At 42.4% G+C, this 17,881-nt stretch overlaps 1 protein-coding gene across 8 annotated transcripts in view; it reads right to left on the bottom strand.

Annotated features, from left to right (window-relative positions):
• Positions 1-17,359, bottom strand: part of fam13c (family with sequence similarity 13 member C) — a 135,067-nt gene extending 117,708 nt beyond the window's left edge. For 2 of the 8 annotated variants that reach the window (XM_087999072.1, XM_043712339.2), the window contains exon 1: positions 17,235-17,251. Coding sequence is in view for 1 of the 8 variants with exons in the window: in XM_087999078.1 (XP_087855204.1) it covers positions 17,235-17,309 (75 nt within the window). In the remaining 7 variants the exon portion in view is untranslated. Of the gene's footprint in view, positions 1-8,229; positions 8,465-8,993; positions 9,010-17,234 lie in introns of those variants that run through there. The other 6 variants (XM_087999071.1, XM_087999077.1, XM_087999074.1 and 3 more) reach the window with 6 other exon arrangements.
• Positions 17,360-17,881: the final 522 nt, after the last annotated feature.

Genomic DNA, 17,881 nt, shown 5'->3' on the forward strand with positions numbered 1-17,881 from the left:
ACCAGGACTTGGCTTCAATTCAAGACAACTGTATGTATAGAGTTTGCGTAGATCTCCCCATGTCTACATGAGTTTCCTCCAGGTGCTCCGGTTTCCTCCCACAGCCCAAAGATGTGCAGGTTAGGTGGATTGGCCGTGCTAAATTACCCATAGAGTCCAGAGATATGGAGGCTGGGTGGATTAGCCATGGGAAAGGTGTGGATAGGGTAAGGGTTTGGATGCTCTTCAGAGGGTCAGTGCAGACTTGATGGGCTGAATGGCCTGTTTCTGCACTGTCGGGATGCTATAGTGTTTTATATCATTATTCGCTTGATTCACATTGCCAACTTAATGCAAGAAAATAACATGCAAGCCTTTTTCAAAAAAACTCTCACCATGGTGCGGTCAAACAATTCATCATGCCTGGAGTTAAGATGCTATGAGTCAATAATATGCCCCTGTAATTGTCAACCCTTCCTGTATCATGAGACATGTAGATACAAGTAAACTGAGAACACCATGGACAAAGATAGCTTGCTCATCAGCAATGGGTTTTCCCAGGTGACTTGAACACATCCATAACACAACCAAATTCTGCCCCGGTGGAGAGGTAATAGTGAAAGGAACCAACTATGGGGGCAGGAAGCAGAGCTTTCTTTGACTAGCTGATGGACTCATAGCACTCCCCCTCCGCCCCTGTGCCCCCCCCCCCCCCCCCCCCCCGCCCCCCACCCCACCCCTCCCCAAAGCTCTGTTTGAAGGCTTACAAGTTGAGCATGCATGATATAAAGGAAAGGTGTCCATGTGATTTATCAGGCATTACAGCCATCTCCCACATACCAGCAGGACGTGTTGATTCTACTTGTGCCCAATGCCATGGAAGGCTGCTTTCTGCAATGGCCTGCCTCCTTGAAACATCCGATCCCAGGAAACATTCTGTGCCAACCTATCTTTCTTCCCTTGAGATTGCACAGCACCTTCTAGGCAATGTTCAGTCACCTCGCTAACTAAAAGTGGCACTGGTATTAGAAGGGGGGAGTTTGTGATATTAAGCTTGATGAATGCTCATAGAATGATCCTCCAGTAAAAGGGGCATAAGCTACCCTGGGAGTACAGTATCGCTGGTAATGCCAGCATTTATTGCCCATCACTAGTTTCCTGTAAGGGCATTACTGGACCTTCTTTTAGCAGTTTGACACAACAGATTGCCAGCTTACGTCAGAAGGCAGCTGAGAATCAATCATGTTTTTGTGGGATTAGAGTCACTGATTAAACTATGTAAACGAGATGTGTTTATTTCCCTAAAGGATGAGAGAACTAGTTGGGTTCATACAATATTCCATCTGCTTCCTGGTAATTTTTAATTGTACTAGCTTTATTAAACTGAATCCAATTTTTTAAACACTGACAGTTAGGTGGGAATTGAACTCTCACTATGAATTTTTACTTCAGAAATTACCAGGTCAGTAATTTAGAAAGATAGGAGTATAGTCAGTTTGCAGAGAAAAATAGAGCATGATGACATCCACACAGCTTCATGAAAATTGCATTCTTCTAATTCTTGCCTTTCTTTTGTCTTCCTAAACTTCACTTTGCTCCTTTAAGAGACTCTTTGCAAACCATGTCTTTGACTAAGTTTCTGGTTGCCTGTCCTAATATCTCTCTATGTTGTTTAGTATGTAATTTTGTCTACCCATGTTTTGAATGTGTTCCTGCACTATTGCAGAGCAGGTTGTCACTGTTATGTTGGAAAAGTGCAGACAATGTGTACACAGTAAGTCTCCACAAACTATGCGATAATTGCCATATTTTTAGATACCACCATGCGGTATTCTGGTTTGGTTCAGTCACTGCCACTAACGATCCCTTCTAGGGTGGCACAGTGGCTCAGTGGTTAGCACTGCTGCCTCACAGCACCAGGGTCCCGGGTTCGATTCTAGCCTTAGGCAACTGGCTGGGTGGAGTTTGCACCTTTTCCCCGTGTCTGTGTGGGTTTCCTCCCACAATTCAAAAGATGTGCAGGTTAGGTGAATTGGCCATGCTAAATTGCCCATACTGTTAAGGGACGTGTTGGTTAGTTGCATTAGTCAGGAGTAAATGTAGGATAATGGGGAATGGGTTTGGGTGGGATACTCTTCGGAGGGTCGGTGTGGACTTGTTGAGACAAAGGGCCTGATTCCATACTGTAGGGATTCTTCTCATCCTAAATCTGTACTGTGTCTAAGAGCCTGTCTAATTATCAGGAGGCCACACCACTGGTGAGTCCAAACCAAAGAGACACTTGTCTTAGATGACAAGTAGTTTATCACACAATAGCAATATGTCCTGTTTATGGTAACCTGCTGGGCAGAATTACAACTCTCAGGTCTTGTACAGAATTCACCTGCTCCCTTTGTATAATCGCGCAGCCCCATCTCGACCCAGTGACTTGGTCAAACTGGATGGAGGTCAGTGTAACATGAATGTAACTTCTTTGGGACCATTACCTTAGATGGCAGATCAGATAATGTGTTCTTGGGATGTAGTTTGAGAGGTAAGTGTTGACCATGGCTCTGCGGAGAGTTCTCTTGCATTTGGTGCAAAGGAACATCTCACACCCATCTGAGAGGCCAGACATGACCTAGAGTCTATTTGAAAGATGGCATACCTTCAACCGTGCAGCATACTTTTAGTATCACATTAGAATATCAGCCTCAATTTTGTGCTGAAGTGTCTGGAATGTCACTTGAATCTACAGCCCTCTGTTTCACTAAATAAGAACATTATAGGAGCAGGAGTAGGCCAACTGCCCGTCGAGCCTGTTCCACCATTCAATAAGATCATGGCTGATCGTTTTTGTGGACTCAGCTCTTCTTACCTGCCCTCTCACCATAACCCTTAGTTCTTTTACTGTTCAAAAATCTATCTATCTTTGCCTTAAAAACATTCAACAAGGGAGCTTGAACTGCAGGGAATTCCACAGATTCCCAACCCTTTTGGGGAAGAAGTTCCTCCTCAACGCAGTCCTAAATCTGCTTCCCCTTAGTTTGAGGCTATGCCCCTTCGTTCTAGTTCCACCCATCAGTGGAAAAAAACTCCCTGCTTCTTTCTTGTCTATTCCCTTCATAATTTTATATGTTTTCATAAGAACCCCCCTCATTCTTCTAAATTCCCATGAGTATAATCCCAGTCTACTCAATCTCTCCTCATAAACAAACCCTCTTAATTTTGGAATCAACCTAGTGAACCTCCTCTGTACCCCCTCCAGGCTTTAACCTACTCTGTCTATAGACCAAATGTCTTTAGGTGAATCCAAATCCAAATTCTGACCTTGGATCCCTCTCAGCTGCAAACCTTTCATCAGAGATACCGCTTGCTTTCTGAATTGTAACATCTGTATTAAGAAACTAGAACTTGTTGCTGTACCTCACCCAAAATTCCAACTGAAGTAACCCAAGAAATATTTCAACTGGCTGAACTCCAAAATTCATTTAATTCAGGCCAGCTCAGACAACAGAGAAAATTGCAGATCATACAACAAAGCAACTAAATCCACAGCTGGGGTTTTCCATTCTCTTCATATTAACAAGCACTCGACGCCAGTAAAGGTCACGTCAACAAATCCAATCCACTGCAAATCAATACTCCCAACAATAAACCCACTTCTATCAAGTGCAACATTTAATTCCCTTCAGGATCATTATTACAGGCTCCCTGCTCAATATTCTGTCTTTAAAGGTTACTTCCTATGATCAGTTTTGCATCAAGCAGCATAACAGGGAGATCCAGGGGTACACGTCCTTAAATACTTAAACACAGTAGTGCGAACAGAAAATGTCATAAAAAGCTGAATATAATTTTGGGAATGTTATATATAAAATATTTGGATACAAAAGCAAGAAAAGAGTGTGGAATTTGTGCAGACATTAACTAGACCACTGTTCAATTATTGTGTGCAATTTTGCAGGAAGGTTATTCAAGCTGTGGATTTGAAGCATTGTTACAGAGGACACCAAAAACTAAAGATTTTTGTGAAGGGAATAAAGGTGAAGAGAAATCCTCTACAACATTTCAGCATAATGAAAAATTTAGAGTGAGTAAACAATGAAGCATTATCAGTGTTTAACAAACCAATGTAAGAGCCACAAGAATCCTTTACCAGGAACCAAGTTCACAGTAAGTCAATTATTTTATTTATAAATCTGATCCTCTTCAGGAAAACATCTGCATCAGGAAAAATAGTCAGTGCAAGGCAGCAAAAGTCAAATTGGGGTTTTAAAAATAAACAGAAGTAACATTAGATCAGAACCTCAATTCTATAAGGAGGCCATTAGAGCATTGGATAAGATACAATGCAAAGTCTTTAGAGTATTACCAATAATGAGAAATAATTAAGAAGGAAGTTTCAAAAATTGAGTTTACGCACCCAAACTGAGAAAAGGGAGAGACCCATTGGCAATTTAAAAAATACGATAGCTTTAGAAAGAGTAAAAGCTAAAGGATTATCACTGGTTAATAAATTAGTATATGGACCAAAGATTCATGATTATAATCAGAAGTTTGTTTTTATACATGCAGGATTATTAGAAGTTGGAACTGCTTTACTGTCTGCATTCAGATGGTGGATACACCCTAATTATAGAAAAAAAATCGGATGAGTATTTGGAAATATAGGTAATGAGCTACAGGGGCAGGGCATGAAAGTTGGATTACAGTAGATGGATCCAATTGAAATGACTAACCTAGCTATTGGTGCAGGAAGGTCAGGATCCGAGATACGATGTAAAGATTCTGGGAGAAGTTTTGGAGAGGGTTAATTACCTCACATACCTGGGTGGGGCAGCAAGAAGATCAAATTATGGAAATGGGAATGAAGAAATATGAACATACAAATTAGGAGCAGGATTGGACTGCTCCCATGCAGTAAGGTCATGGCTGATCTGATTATTCCACATTTCTACCTACCCCTGATAACTGTATATTTTCTTTGCTAATCAACAATCCAGCTAGCTTTACAATATTCAAAGACGTTACTTCCACTGTCTTTTCAGAAAATAAGTTCCAAAGACAATGGGCTTCTGTAAGAAACAACATTCACTTCACTCTGTCTTACACCTTGCTTCTCTCACAAGAGGAAACATCCTCTCCCCATCCACCATCTCAAGACCCTTTGGAATCTTCTATGGTTTCAATCTTACTCTCATCTCTTACTCCTCCACTCCAGTGGATACAAACCTGGACTTTCCAACCTTTCTTTAAGAGACAACCCACATATTCCAGACATTAATCGAGCTGACCTTCTCTGAGATGCTTCCCATGTATTTATATTCTTCCTTAAATAAGTAGACCAACACTGTATACAATATACCAGATGTGACCTCACCAATGCCTTTTATACTTGAAACATAACATCTCTACCATTTTATTCAATTCCTGTCGTGATAAGCAATAATATTTTATTAGCCTTCTAAATTACTAGCTCTATCTGCATGCCAACTGTCTGCAACTCATGCATTGGTGCACCCAGGTTCCTCTGCATCTCAGAATTCATCATTTAGATCATATGCTTCCTTTTATTCTTAGAACATGAAATCGGAACAGGCCTGTCAACCCCTCCAGCCTGCTCTGCCATTCAATTGGATTCTGGCATTCTCATATCCACTTTCCTGCCCTTTCTCTATAACCCTTGATTCCCTGACAGATCAAGAATCTATCTCTCTCAGTCTTAAATATATACAAGGACTGCGCCCCCACAGCTCTCTCTAGCAAGGAGTTCCAAAGATACACAACCCACTGAAAGAAGAAATTCCTCCTCATCTCAGTTTTAAATTGGCATCCCTTTATTCTGAGACTATACCCTCTGATCCTAGACTCTCCCATGAGGGAAATGTCCTCTCAGCATTACCCTGTCAAGCCCCTAAGGAATCTGGTATGTTTCAATGGGATCACCTCTCATTCTTCTAAACTTCAGTGAGTAGAGTTCCAAGCTGTTAACCCTTTGCTCATTAAGACAATCTGTCCACATTAGGGATCATCCTAGTGAACCTTCTCTGAACTGCCTCCAATGAAACAATATCTTTCCTTAAATAAGGGGACCAACACTGCTCACAGTACTCCTGAATGTGGTCTCACCAGCCCCTTGTACAGTTGCAGTAAGACTTCCCTAGTCTTATACTCCAACCCCTTTAAAATAACGCCCAAAATTTCATTACCCTTCCTGATTCCCTGCTGTACCTGGGTGTTAGCTTTCTGTGCTTTGTGCACAAGTCACCCCCAAGTCCCTTTGTGTTGCAGCTTTCTGAAGTTTCCCTCCATTTAAATAATACCCTGTTCTTTTGTTCTCCCTTCCAAAATTAACAACTTCACATTTTCCAACATTTATCCTCCATTTGCTAACTTCTTGTCCACTTAACCCAGCAAAATCTCTCTGTAAACTGTTTGCATCCCTCTTTCAACTTGTCTACTTTCGTATCATGTCAAAATGGACAATTTCACATTTTCTCACAAAATACTCCATTTGCTAAATCTTTGCCCACTCACTTAACCCTTTTGGAGCCACATTATGCCTCTTTCAGTACTCACTTTCCTTCCTAACTTTGTATCATCTAGCAACCATGAGTTTGACCCATTCACCTGAGTCATTTATCAGGCCAGAAGTCAGATGACACCAGGTTATAGTCCAACAGGTTTATTTGAAATCACAAGCTTTCGGACCAGGTCACAAAGCGGCAATGCTCTGAAAGCTTGTGATTTCAAATAAACCTGATGGACTATAACCTGGTGTCGTATGACATCTGACCTTGTCCACCCCAGTCCAACACTGGCACCCCCACATCATGAGTCATTTATAAAAATGATAAAAAGGCCAGGTACCCACACTGATCCCTGTGGTGCACCATTCGTTACATAACACCAACCAGAAAATGACCCACTTATGCCTCCATACCATTTCTTGCCAGCTAACTAATCTTCTATCCATGCCAATATATTACTATTTATATAATGTACTTTTATTAGCCACAATAATTTTTATGCGATGCCTTATCAAATGGATTTGTGCTGGATGGAGTAATTGGAAGAAGTTCAATGGAGTATTATTTTGACAGGAAAATATCCAAAGCGGTTGTGAGACAGAAGTTGTTATGTAATTCAGAAACATCGAGAGGAATTGGACCGAAATGTCTATTTCTATGCCTATGACTCTATAAGAGAGGAACAATTGGATATTACTGAGATTTGGATGCTGAGATAGATGTGGAGAATAATGCGAAAGGATAAGGTCAGGAATGACCATCTCAGGAGGTCAGTGACATTGAGGAGCATCAAAGAAAGTAGCTGTGCAGAGGTTGAAATGGTCTGGTCATTGTTATTGGAGAGAGAGGAAATGTGGTGAGATGAGTGATGGGGGAGGCGGGGGGGTCGCACTGCTATGAAGGAGAAGAGGAAGGCTTGAAACCAGATGGGAAGCCAGGATGCTTAAGTACAATCTGATTGGAAGAGGGATGGGTGAATGACAGGAGGAGATAAAGAAAGGTAACTAACAAGAATCATGACTACCCCTTGGAAAATGAGAACAGCTGATAGAAGACCCGATTGCTATACAATGAACTGAATGGCCTACTTCTGTCCCTCTAAGTTCAGTAGCTCCTACAGTACAAGATATTATAAGACTCACTGAAATTGGTGTCATTGGGCTCAACTTAAATCAATGTGATCTGAAAACTATTTTAAAACTGCTTTCCAAATTATGTACAAAATACATCTACAATTACAACTTGTACTTTAATTACTGAATACCAGAGTAAATGCTTTATCAATAAGTGAGATATGTCACTTCGGTCTGGTTAACTAACACTCAGGGGTCTGAAGTGAAAATACTTCTAATCATGTTTTAAAATGATAATATTATCTTATCACTTTACTTGACCTCGAGACTAGTCATTCAGCAGATTCCAGCAATTACATTCAATGGGCTTAGGCCACAATAATAAGATATTTATTAGCATTTCTACACAGAGTAGCATAACAATAATTCCATATACAAAAGCCACAGCCATTTCATACTCAACACATGCTAATCTCAGATTTAAATGGAGTACAATCCTAATATTAACAAATTCTGGAAGTATAATTTAATTTTGAAAGCCTTATGCCTGGTTGTAAATCTAATTTTTCTTCATTCATTCCTCAAAAGTGATTAGTAACTCTTTTCCACAAACATTGTCACTTAAAGTTTCTCAAAAAGCAAACGCAGCAGAAAAGATTACTTACTCTGCCGGTGTTGTGCTATTGAACGCAGCATCCAAAACATAGGAGTGAGAAAGCTACTGTTAGTTAATCAGAGCACTGGTCTAAGGAGCCCACACACACAAACAAACACACATTATTGTCTATTGCCTCAGTGCAGTTGCAGAATCTTCGTCGTGCACTCTCAGAGGACAACACAACATACACACTTCAGGATGGCTTGCACTGCTACAATCATGACATGGGAAGAATGTGGGGGCTAAAAAGAGCAACATCAGACAGTGACGTAAGCCTTAATGAGAGAAAACCGTCCAAGCTTTAAGTACTGAAAGTTGCAACCACATGAAGGCAAGGTGCTCAGAAATCGTACCATATAGTGCTGATCTGCAAGGGACTTGAAATAGCTACCACCTCTGGCTGAAATACTGCATTACATGCAAAACCTGTTGCACCGCTTTTCATTTTATATGACTACAGTGTTGCTTCAAGGACTCATGTACATAGTTATAACAAAATCCATCAAAATTTCAAACTCTACATACTCTGTTGTTCACAAATTATAGGCAGTTTTACATGCAAATAAATTCCTGACTGCACTGTGATGTCAATAACAAAATCAAGCAAGCTTCCAACATAGAATATCTGCCACGCTATTTCTCAATGTTAATCAGCTGAACTTTACAGAACATAGGCATGAAACTTGAAAACACCTTTTATGTTGACTGGTACTGCACCTTTAATGCACCATTTTTTATCTTTGACACAGTCCTCTCAAACATAGCACTTACCCAAGCAACTGTGCTTACCACACACTGCAGTAACCTTTGAGAAGATCAAACCTCACTGTTGGCTTCAGCTCCCTTCTGAAACAATAAAATCCGGGTTGGCTCATTTCCTGTTTTCTCTATGTGCCAGTTTCTATTTTTCCATGAGGGCACTGGAATAATCTTTCACGTGAGCAGGCAGTCACATGCACTGGGCACGATTGGATACTGAATTCCCTGAAAACATCAAAAATATTTCCAGGGTATAGTATCCCCACTGACTACAACAGAGCCTGCTTTATGTAAACTTCACATCAGTTCCCTGTATTTAAACTGAAAACCAAACACATCCTACTTTAGCATATAAATATTTGTTATGGATAAACCCTCCAGCACAATTCTAAATTTGCCATTGTGCTCACCAATTTTCTCTGTTATTAAGTTTGTCTCTACATTACAGGGTTGTGTAAATCAGATTTGCTTCACATTAATGCCCAAAACCTGGAGTCGGAACTCTGTCTATTGTGTAAAAGCAATTACTTACTCTGCCGGTGTTGTGCTATTGAACGCAGCATCCAAAACATAGGATCCAACCTTAGGACTTTGTGCTTAGATTTATATCCCCTTCCCATCCATAACAATTACAGAGTGCAGTTATTATTCTTGAATGATCATTAAAAATATAAAACAATTCTGCTTAAAAGATCCAAGACTTTCTTGTTTATTAATTTTCAGAAATGTAGGGATGTCTTTGTCTTTTCCTGTTCAGCTTAATAAATAGTCAACATATTGTGTGTGATTTCAAATAGAAAAGGTGAATATGAGTCTCAGTCATTCATATTGACACTCCCACACAACAGAACACTCACAATAGTGTCTAAGTACAGGTAGGTGTAGCTGAGAACCAGGGTGGCCCAGTGGTAGCACTACTGCCTCATAGCACTGGGAGCCCAGGTTCAATTCCACCCTTGGGTGTCTGTGCGGGGTTTGCAGACTCTTTCTGTGCCTGTGTGGGTTTTCTCTGGGTGCTCTGGCTTCCTCCCACAGTCCAAAGATGTGTAGGTTAGCTGGATTGGCCATGGGAAATGGAGGATTTCTGGGTGGGATGCTGAATGGCCTTCTTTCATACTGTAGGAATTCTAACCACTGGGTACAGATCTCAAGTATTGGCAGTGGAAGGATAAAGCTTTTTTGCACAGTGGGTGATTGTAGTATAACATTCATTCCTTGAAATGGTAGTCGAGGAAAATTCGTTGGTGGCTTTCAAAGGGAAACTGAATAAGCCCCAGAAATGGAAAAGATTGTTGTGGCTGCAGAGGTAAACATGGGAAATAGGACTAGCTAAATACCCTCCATCTGTAATGTAACCATTCTCGAATGATATTCTATATATGTCTTTATCATGCATTATCTGTTAACACTGCTTTCTGTACTGACCTATTTAACACAATGTCACAGGGCTAAATCTTCTTCTTGGTAAAGTGTAAGTTATATTGAGTTTTTTGGCGATATTTTCGCTCGATGGCCTAGCAGGTTCTCTCGCTATATCTCACCTGAACAAATATCTAACCCATCCCTAGGCATCCCTCTCATCCAAGTCTAGCCTCATGTTACTGAGCACCGTCCCCAAAAATAACTCGCCATTGCTGGGATAGACCGGCATCCCTCGTCTGTTGCCATCTTTAAAAGCCTGTTGTGCACCCCTCCCCCCAGTCAGCCCAGAGCTGCCCCCACACAGATCCTGACATTTGCTTGGGATGGGGCAGATGGGAGAGATTTGGCACCCTGCCTTGTGGACAGAGACTTGGACAGGGCAATGCAGAGGGGAAATGCCCTTTTGCCCCAGAATCAACAGCAGAGCATGCCAACCTGGTCCTGGTTTGTCACCCAGGTTAAAGCAGTCACAGCCATCTCGAAGGACTTCACCTTCCTGCAGGAAGAAAGCCAATGATATTATCCATTCCACTGATGCAAGTGCTCGATCTTCAGTCAGATACCTCATACTTACTCTCTCTCTGCTGCTGCACCCGCCTCCCCCCAAGGCTCATGCTCTCCCACTCTCACTATCGTCTGCAACTTCTTCCCTCTCTCGCTGTCACCCATCCCAACCTCCGACACCACTAACCCAGCATGCCGCCCACTCACTCACTCAGGACAGGAACGTCTCCCTCAATACCCACCCCTCTCTCATTCCAGGAAGAAGACAGCCCACAATAGGATGGAAAGAGTCAAGGTTTGACTCACCCCTCACTGATAAATGGAGAGGACCCTGACTTTGACTGCCCCAAGTGGCTCACTGACCATGTCCAAACCCTTGGTCTGGTATTGGAGGCTGCCCTTGACTTGCAGGGGTGGGGCCTTTGAGTGAAGGCTGACTTGATTGTAACCAGACTTGCCGAAAAGCATCACAAGTTTCCTGGACTTGTGCCTTCTCTAAATGGAATGGAAATGTGGCTGTACTGTGAACCTGATATCTCTGGCTGGGAGGAGGGGTGGGAAATACCAAAAGGCAAGGTAAGGATGCTGCGGTATCCAGGTAGGCCTCAGAGTGAATATGCATGTTGACAGCAAGTGATGAGTCCAGAGGTGCAGCTTGGTCCAGTCCATGAGCTGGTTGTGTGTCCCTGGACACACAATGTCCTTGCTGCAGCATTATAGTGAGAGTTACTGGTACAGTCAGAGGTACAGCACTACAGGGCAGATACATCCTGTAAGTGGATTGGAGATGTGCCAGGAGGGTTCATAGAGGCCGGCATATGTTAGATGCCAATATCCATGAATGTGGTGAGTGATTGGTGCCAATGGAGCATGCCCTGAGATGCCATGGCCTAGTCCAACATGAAGGACATTTGGAGCCCATGGTGAGCTGATGTCACTGGTACTTGCTGTGACGTCCATGCCAAGAATTCTTAACATTTAGTTTGTTTAGTAAGACAGGAAGTTGAATGTCAATAGGCGGAATGTCCTGTTAGACTGGTGATCAACAAGGAATAATTCCCTGTAGCTCACCGTTGCCCAGTGAGAAACTCACCTCAGTACTTGGCAATGGCATAAAAGCTGCAACAAATCAATGAAGATGGGTTTTGCCAGACCACATCAAATTCTGCCCCAAATTCACCATCACTAGGCTTCTATAACATCCTCCACATTAATGTTTTATAAGAAAGGAACAACGGATGTATTTATGTTCTGAAAAGAAGCTAAGGATTGAAAGGAATTGCTCCGATTTTTCCTGATTGTATCACTGCAGCACATAGCTATCACCAACATTGCCTGTTCAGTTGAACGATTCCATTAAAGGTGTGAAACTTACAAGTGTTACATCAGTTTTGGAACAGCAGCTTGCAAAGAAAGTACAGAGTATGGGAAATTCACAAACACATCGAGCATTTAGCGCTTCCATTGAGCAAGCGATTTTGCCAACAACTTAATCTGTGCATTTGAACGGGATTGAAGGTGTGGTGTTTGTAAATGGAAGGATACTGCCACCAGTCCTCTTCCCTTGACTGCAGTCTAAGGGCCTACTTAGCTTACAGGGGGAGAAGAACAACCACTAGTGAGTCTTATCAAGAAGAGAATCTGAACAGGATCTAACGATATTGCATGGTAACAAATAGGTACAATTTACATTAGCTTGTTAAATATTTACCAGGACCATTGGGAGACATATTAACAAACGTGAGCCCTTCAAAATCCAGAACTGTCCTCCTGATATCTCCATCCAAGACTGTATAGCATCATCAGTTTTGGTGGAGTTTAATATACTACACTGCATAAATCCTTTCTGAACTTTTACCTTATGGAACAGTAAAGAGAACATATTCTCCATTGGATCAGGTATGACTCAGTTGGTTCCAGTCTCACATTTGAATGACAGATCTTCCACCTCTCAGTGGAAAACCATCTCCTATGGGCTGTGTCCCCTGAATGCAGACATGATAGCAATTGAAGGAATGCTCCTCCAAGAATACACAAGAGAGTTAAATGCCAGCTACAAACCCTGGCTTTTAAAGAATAGAGTGCCGTGTGACTGTGCTATGGTTCAGGTTGCACTGTTCACAGCTGAGAACTTCCTCTTGACATTGCAAAAACAGAAAAGAAATAAAGTTTCACTCACTGATTGCTGAAAACAAGTCAAGTCAGCAAAGCCATTGCTGGAGGAAAGTGGATAAACTCCTCTTAAGCTTATTGCAGAATCTCCAACTGTCAATGTCAGCATGACCAGCCTCACTTAAGGTAACGGCTGTAATGATCACAGAATCACAGATTGGTTTCCACATAAAAGGTGCCTGTAATAGCACTTCAAACGAACATCATCACCCTGTGCCAACTCCCTGCAGTTTCTCCATACTTCGCATACTGCTCCCTTCCAAATACCACAATCTATTTGCTACGGCAAACTCGCCCAGGAACCAATTGTAACAAGAGCAAGAGGAGGAAACACAGGCTGCATGAAATGCCACTGAGACTGTTTATTAATAGAAGTAATTATTTTACCTCAAAGTGCACCCAAAACACCACACAGCCATAGAGTTATACAGCATGGAAACAGATCCTTCAGTCCAACCAATCCATGCCGACCATAATCCCAAGCCATACTCGTCCCACCTGCCTGCACTTGGTCCAAATCCCTCCAAACCTCTCCTATTCAAATTGTACCCACACCCACCACTTCCTCTGGAATAGATAGTGGGGTTCAGAGGTGAGTGAGAAATTAGTACTGAACTGGATTTAGTTTTTGGCAAGTTGAAATTAATTGAAGATGAGGATAGGGGACAGCAAATACAGATTTGCCAAAGTTGAACCTGACAGGGGATAAATATTCAGCACCCAAACTGGTGACATAGGGTAAAGGTGACTGACATTATATAGCAGAAATTAAATATATTGTTGGGTTCAACCTAGCTGAATGGTCAGGGGAAGAGAGGGGAGAAAAGGTCTAGTTTAGAGTTAATGAGTGGAATTATAAGAGTAGCTTTGATGCTACAAATGTGAATGTTTGGTCAGAATCACAACACATTCCATCATTGATTTTGATGCCTATTCCTGATTCTGTGGGTAGGGGGTGGAGCTAGGGAGGGGAGAAGCCAATAAGATGAACGTAGAATGGACAGGATCAATGCATGAATAAGCCATGAGAGAGAAGGTCAAGGTGTGGGTCATTGAAGAGGACAAAGAGGTTGGAGGAGGGTTTGTACTTATTTATCCATTTATTGTCATGTGTCTTTTGTTACAAAACGCAGTGAGAAGTGTTCTACAGCGTAGCCACTCTGTGGCGCCATTTTAAAGCACAGAAAATTAAATTAAAACATAGAACTTGCCCCAAATTTTGCCCTGTCACATGTGGGTGAAGAAATTTAAATCATAGAATCACAAAGGTGCTAACGGTGCAGAAGAGGGCAGAAAAATAAAAAAGTAGCGATCAACTTTACAATCCTCCTTGTTCGGTGCTCTGCCCTGGCCCATTGAGCTGCTGGCCAGGCATGGGTCCCCTTCACCGCAACTCCAGTGCCAGAATAAGAGTCGCCCTTCTTTGGTGCCATCTCATCTCCACCAATGCCCTCGCCACTCCGAGTCCTCACCGGACCTCACCAATGCAGGCATCGGGTACCACACTGTCCCAAACCCAACTCTGCTGCCGCCAAGAGTCCACCTTGGGCACACCTCACCGATGCTGCCCAATCTCGTACTGGTCCCAAACTTGCCTCCGCCACCGGTTCCATGAATCTGCAGTGAACATAGGCACCACCAGGAACCCAAACCGTTTTCAGAAGAAGGAAGATGGCAGTAGATTTGAGGAGAGGTCCCAATGCTTATGGATTATTTACAATGAAAATGTATGCTCTCTAGAATGAAAAAAAATCATCAACTTGATCAATGATCTCTCTGTCCTTAGCTGAGATGAGTTTCCTCAACCTGGCCTTGGTGTGAACAGACTTTATTGACGTTCAGAAGCTGGGCTGGCAGGAGTTCAAGCACAGAGGAGGTGGATCATGTGAAAATGAATTAGACCAGTCCTGAGGCAGAGATAAAAAAGTTTCAGCTGGCCGAGTAAAATGTTGGCAGAGGAGGATGAATGGATGAATTCAATGTTAACTTTGAATTTATTTTAAATTCATGGAATGTGAGTGTCATTGGCTAGATCAACATTTATTGCCCATCCCTAATTGCCCTTGAGAAAGTGATGGTGAGCTGGCTTGTCAAACCACTGCAGTCCGTGTGGTGTAGGGACCCCCACAGAGCAGCTAGGGGACAGTGATGCAAGATTTTGAGGCAGCAGAAATGAAGAAATGGTGAATGGCTTGAAGGAGAACTTCTGGGTAGAGCCCAGAACAGGTGCTAAATCACCAGGGCCTGTGCCTGCCTACCTTTCCAAAATGGCTAACTCACACCCTGATCTACTTTTAACAAGTGCACAGTTAGTGCTTTACTCTGAGACAAAGTGCCAGCTCTTGACCATGAGAACCCTTGGAACAAGAGCTTGATTCCCTGTGTCAATTTGTTTAACAGTCAGGGTGCACTGGCTTCTCATTGAATGAGCGAGTACAAGCAAGATAGGCTGAATGGCCGTCTTCTGTACCGTGGCACCTTTGTGATTCTGTGATTTAAATTTCTTCACCACATTTGGCAGAGTGAGAGTTGAGGCAAGTGTTTTAAGCTTTTTATTTGTCACTTGTATGCCATCCTCTGATATATTGCTATTGTTTTGGCATAGTTTGTCTTGTTTTCTTAATGCATGGTAGGTTACCATTAACTCATGGACCATTGCCATTTGAAAAGTATTATTTTATTTCTTTCTTATCCTCACCTCATAATTTATTTCATTAACTGCCCGTTGGCTAAGTTAATTACTACCATGAGTCATGTTAATAATTCTACACTATGAACTTCTTCATTAGATCTTTACATTTCTTAATCATTGGCTTTCTTTCATTTGTAATATTGTTGTGTCTGTTTTGGGCCTTGTCAACTTTGTGGTTTGCTCTAGTTTGTTCGTGGGATCTGGATATTAGTGGCTATGACAGTATGGTGGTGGTAAGCTGCCTTCATATAGCCACTTTGGTCTTTGTGATCTAAGGATAGCCTCTAGGGAGAGAGCTCCTGGATTTTGATCCAGTGACAATATATATTTCAAGGCAGGATGACGAGAGCCTTGAATGAGAACCAGCAGGGGGTGGTCTTCCCATTCAGCTGCCGCCTCTTGTCCTTCTAGATGGTGGCGGTCACGTGTTTGAACAGTAAAGCCAGGGGAGTGTTGGTGAGTTATTGCAATGCATTGTGGGGCACCAATGCTGCCAGGAGCGATTATTGATGGAGTGCCATTCCACTTTGTCCTAAAATGGTGTCAAGCTTCTTGCGTGTTGTTAGAACTGCAGGCAAGTGGGGAATCCAAGATCATAAAATCGAGGAATTGTTCACCCCTGGCACCAGGATTGTGGATGTACAGTGGAGAGGGGTTAGGAGGAATGATTTATGCTGAAAGACTATACCCGTGAAAATTTTCCTTGTTGAAAGGCAAAAGTTTAGCTTTGCTATCATCACATACTTCACTACAGCATGGCATAAAATGGACAGCAAATAGTCTTTTCAACTCAGCATGTGTGAGAACAGCTTAAAGCTCAAATAAACAATTGAGGAACAAGAGCTGAACACCTTCAAAGGATTTTATCTTGTTACTTGGGATTAACTGGAATGTTCTAACAAACTGAATTGAGAATTAAGCAAATAAAGTGTCACAGCAGCTTTCTGAAAGCATCAACAATGGGGTTTTTTTGAGAGAGATGCTTGAGCTAAAGAGAAAAGAAGATGCTTTGGTCTGCAATCAGGTCTCCTCAGGCCCCTGCCTTGAGAGGTTGCTGGCTGAGAGTATCTCAGTATGGATAACAATGGCCTCCCCAGGCTGGAAGAACAACCCGTTGAACTAAACCTTTTGAAAAGAAACACTGGCCCAGATCATTCAGTTACCACATCGTCAGAGTTGGGAAACAAGCTGAAAGATGCATATCCAGACCAACACATGAACGTATGGCCGGGAACGAGATTAGGCCTCTCAGCCTGCTTAGCCATTCATTAAAGTCATGGCTGATCTGATTTTACCTCGACTCTACATTCCTGCATCTGCCCGATAATCTTGCATCCCCTTGCGAATCCAGAATCTATCTACCTCTGCCTTAAAAATATTTAAACATTCCGCAGCCATTGCCTTTTGAGGAAGGGAATTCCAAAGATTCACAATCCACTAAGAGAAAAAAAGTGTTTCCTCACCTTTATCTTGTGTGAACAACTCCTTATTTTTAAACGATGACTCCTAGTCATGGATTCTCCTGCAGGAGGAAACATCCTTTCCACATCCACTTGGTCAAATCTCCTCAGGATCTTATCTGTTCCATTTAAGTCACCTCTGATTCTTCTAAACTCCAGAGGGTACAGGCCTAGTCTGGTTAACCTCGTCACAGATGGTAATCCGCTCAGTCCAGAAGTAAAAGTCCTAATGTACAAACGGATGTGGAAATCTCTGGTTAGGTTTAAACTTTGGGTGGACTGATATCTGCTTCCTGAGCTTCCACCGCACCCCTTGGGAATGTCTCTGATACCATGCTCAGGCTAGAAACTTCAGCCATTGAGGTGGGACATAACCACACACTTACCATGGAAACGTTACACAGTTTAATACCAGAACCAGCTCAGTGATCAACCAGCAGAACGCAACTGTGCACCCTCCTCCCACGGCAAGCAGATCTGACTGGTTCCTGGCTAGACTGCACCATACCCCACCCCTACCCCGCACTCACCCCCATCGACTAGTCAACTAACACCCTCCCACCTAAGCAACAATCCTACATCCCCTCCCTCCAACTATACCCCCAACCAGCCACCTCTAACCTCATTTCCATATTCAGGATGGGATTCCC

This window comes from Chiloscyllium plagiosum, unplaced genomic scaffold (assembly GCF_037043375.1).
Source record: "Chiloscyllium plagiosum isolate Xiang-an unplaced genomic scaffold, Cpla_swu_hap1 HiC_scaffold_22, whole genome shotgun sequence".
In the NCBI taxonomy this organism is placed as follows: domain Eukaryota; kingdom Metazoa; phylum Chordata; class Chondrichthyes; order Orectolobiformes; family Hemiscylliidae; genus Chiloscyllium; species Chiloscyllium plagiosum.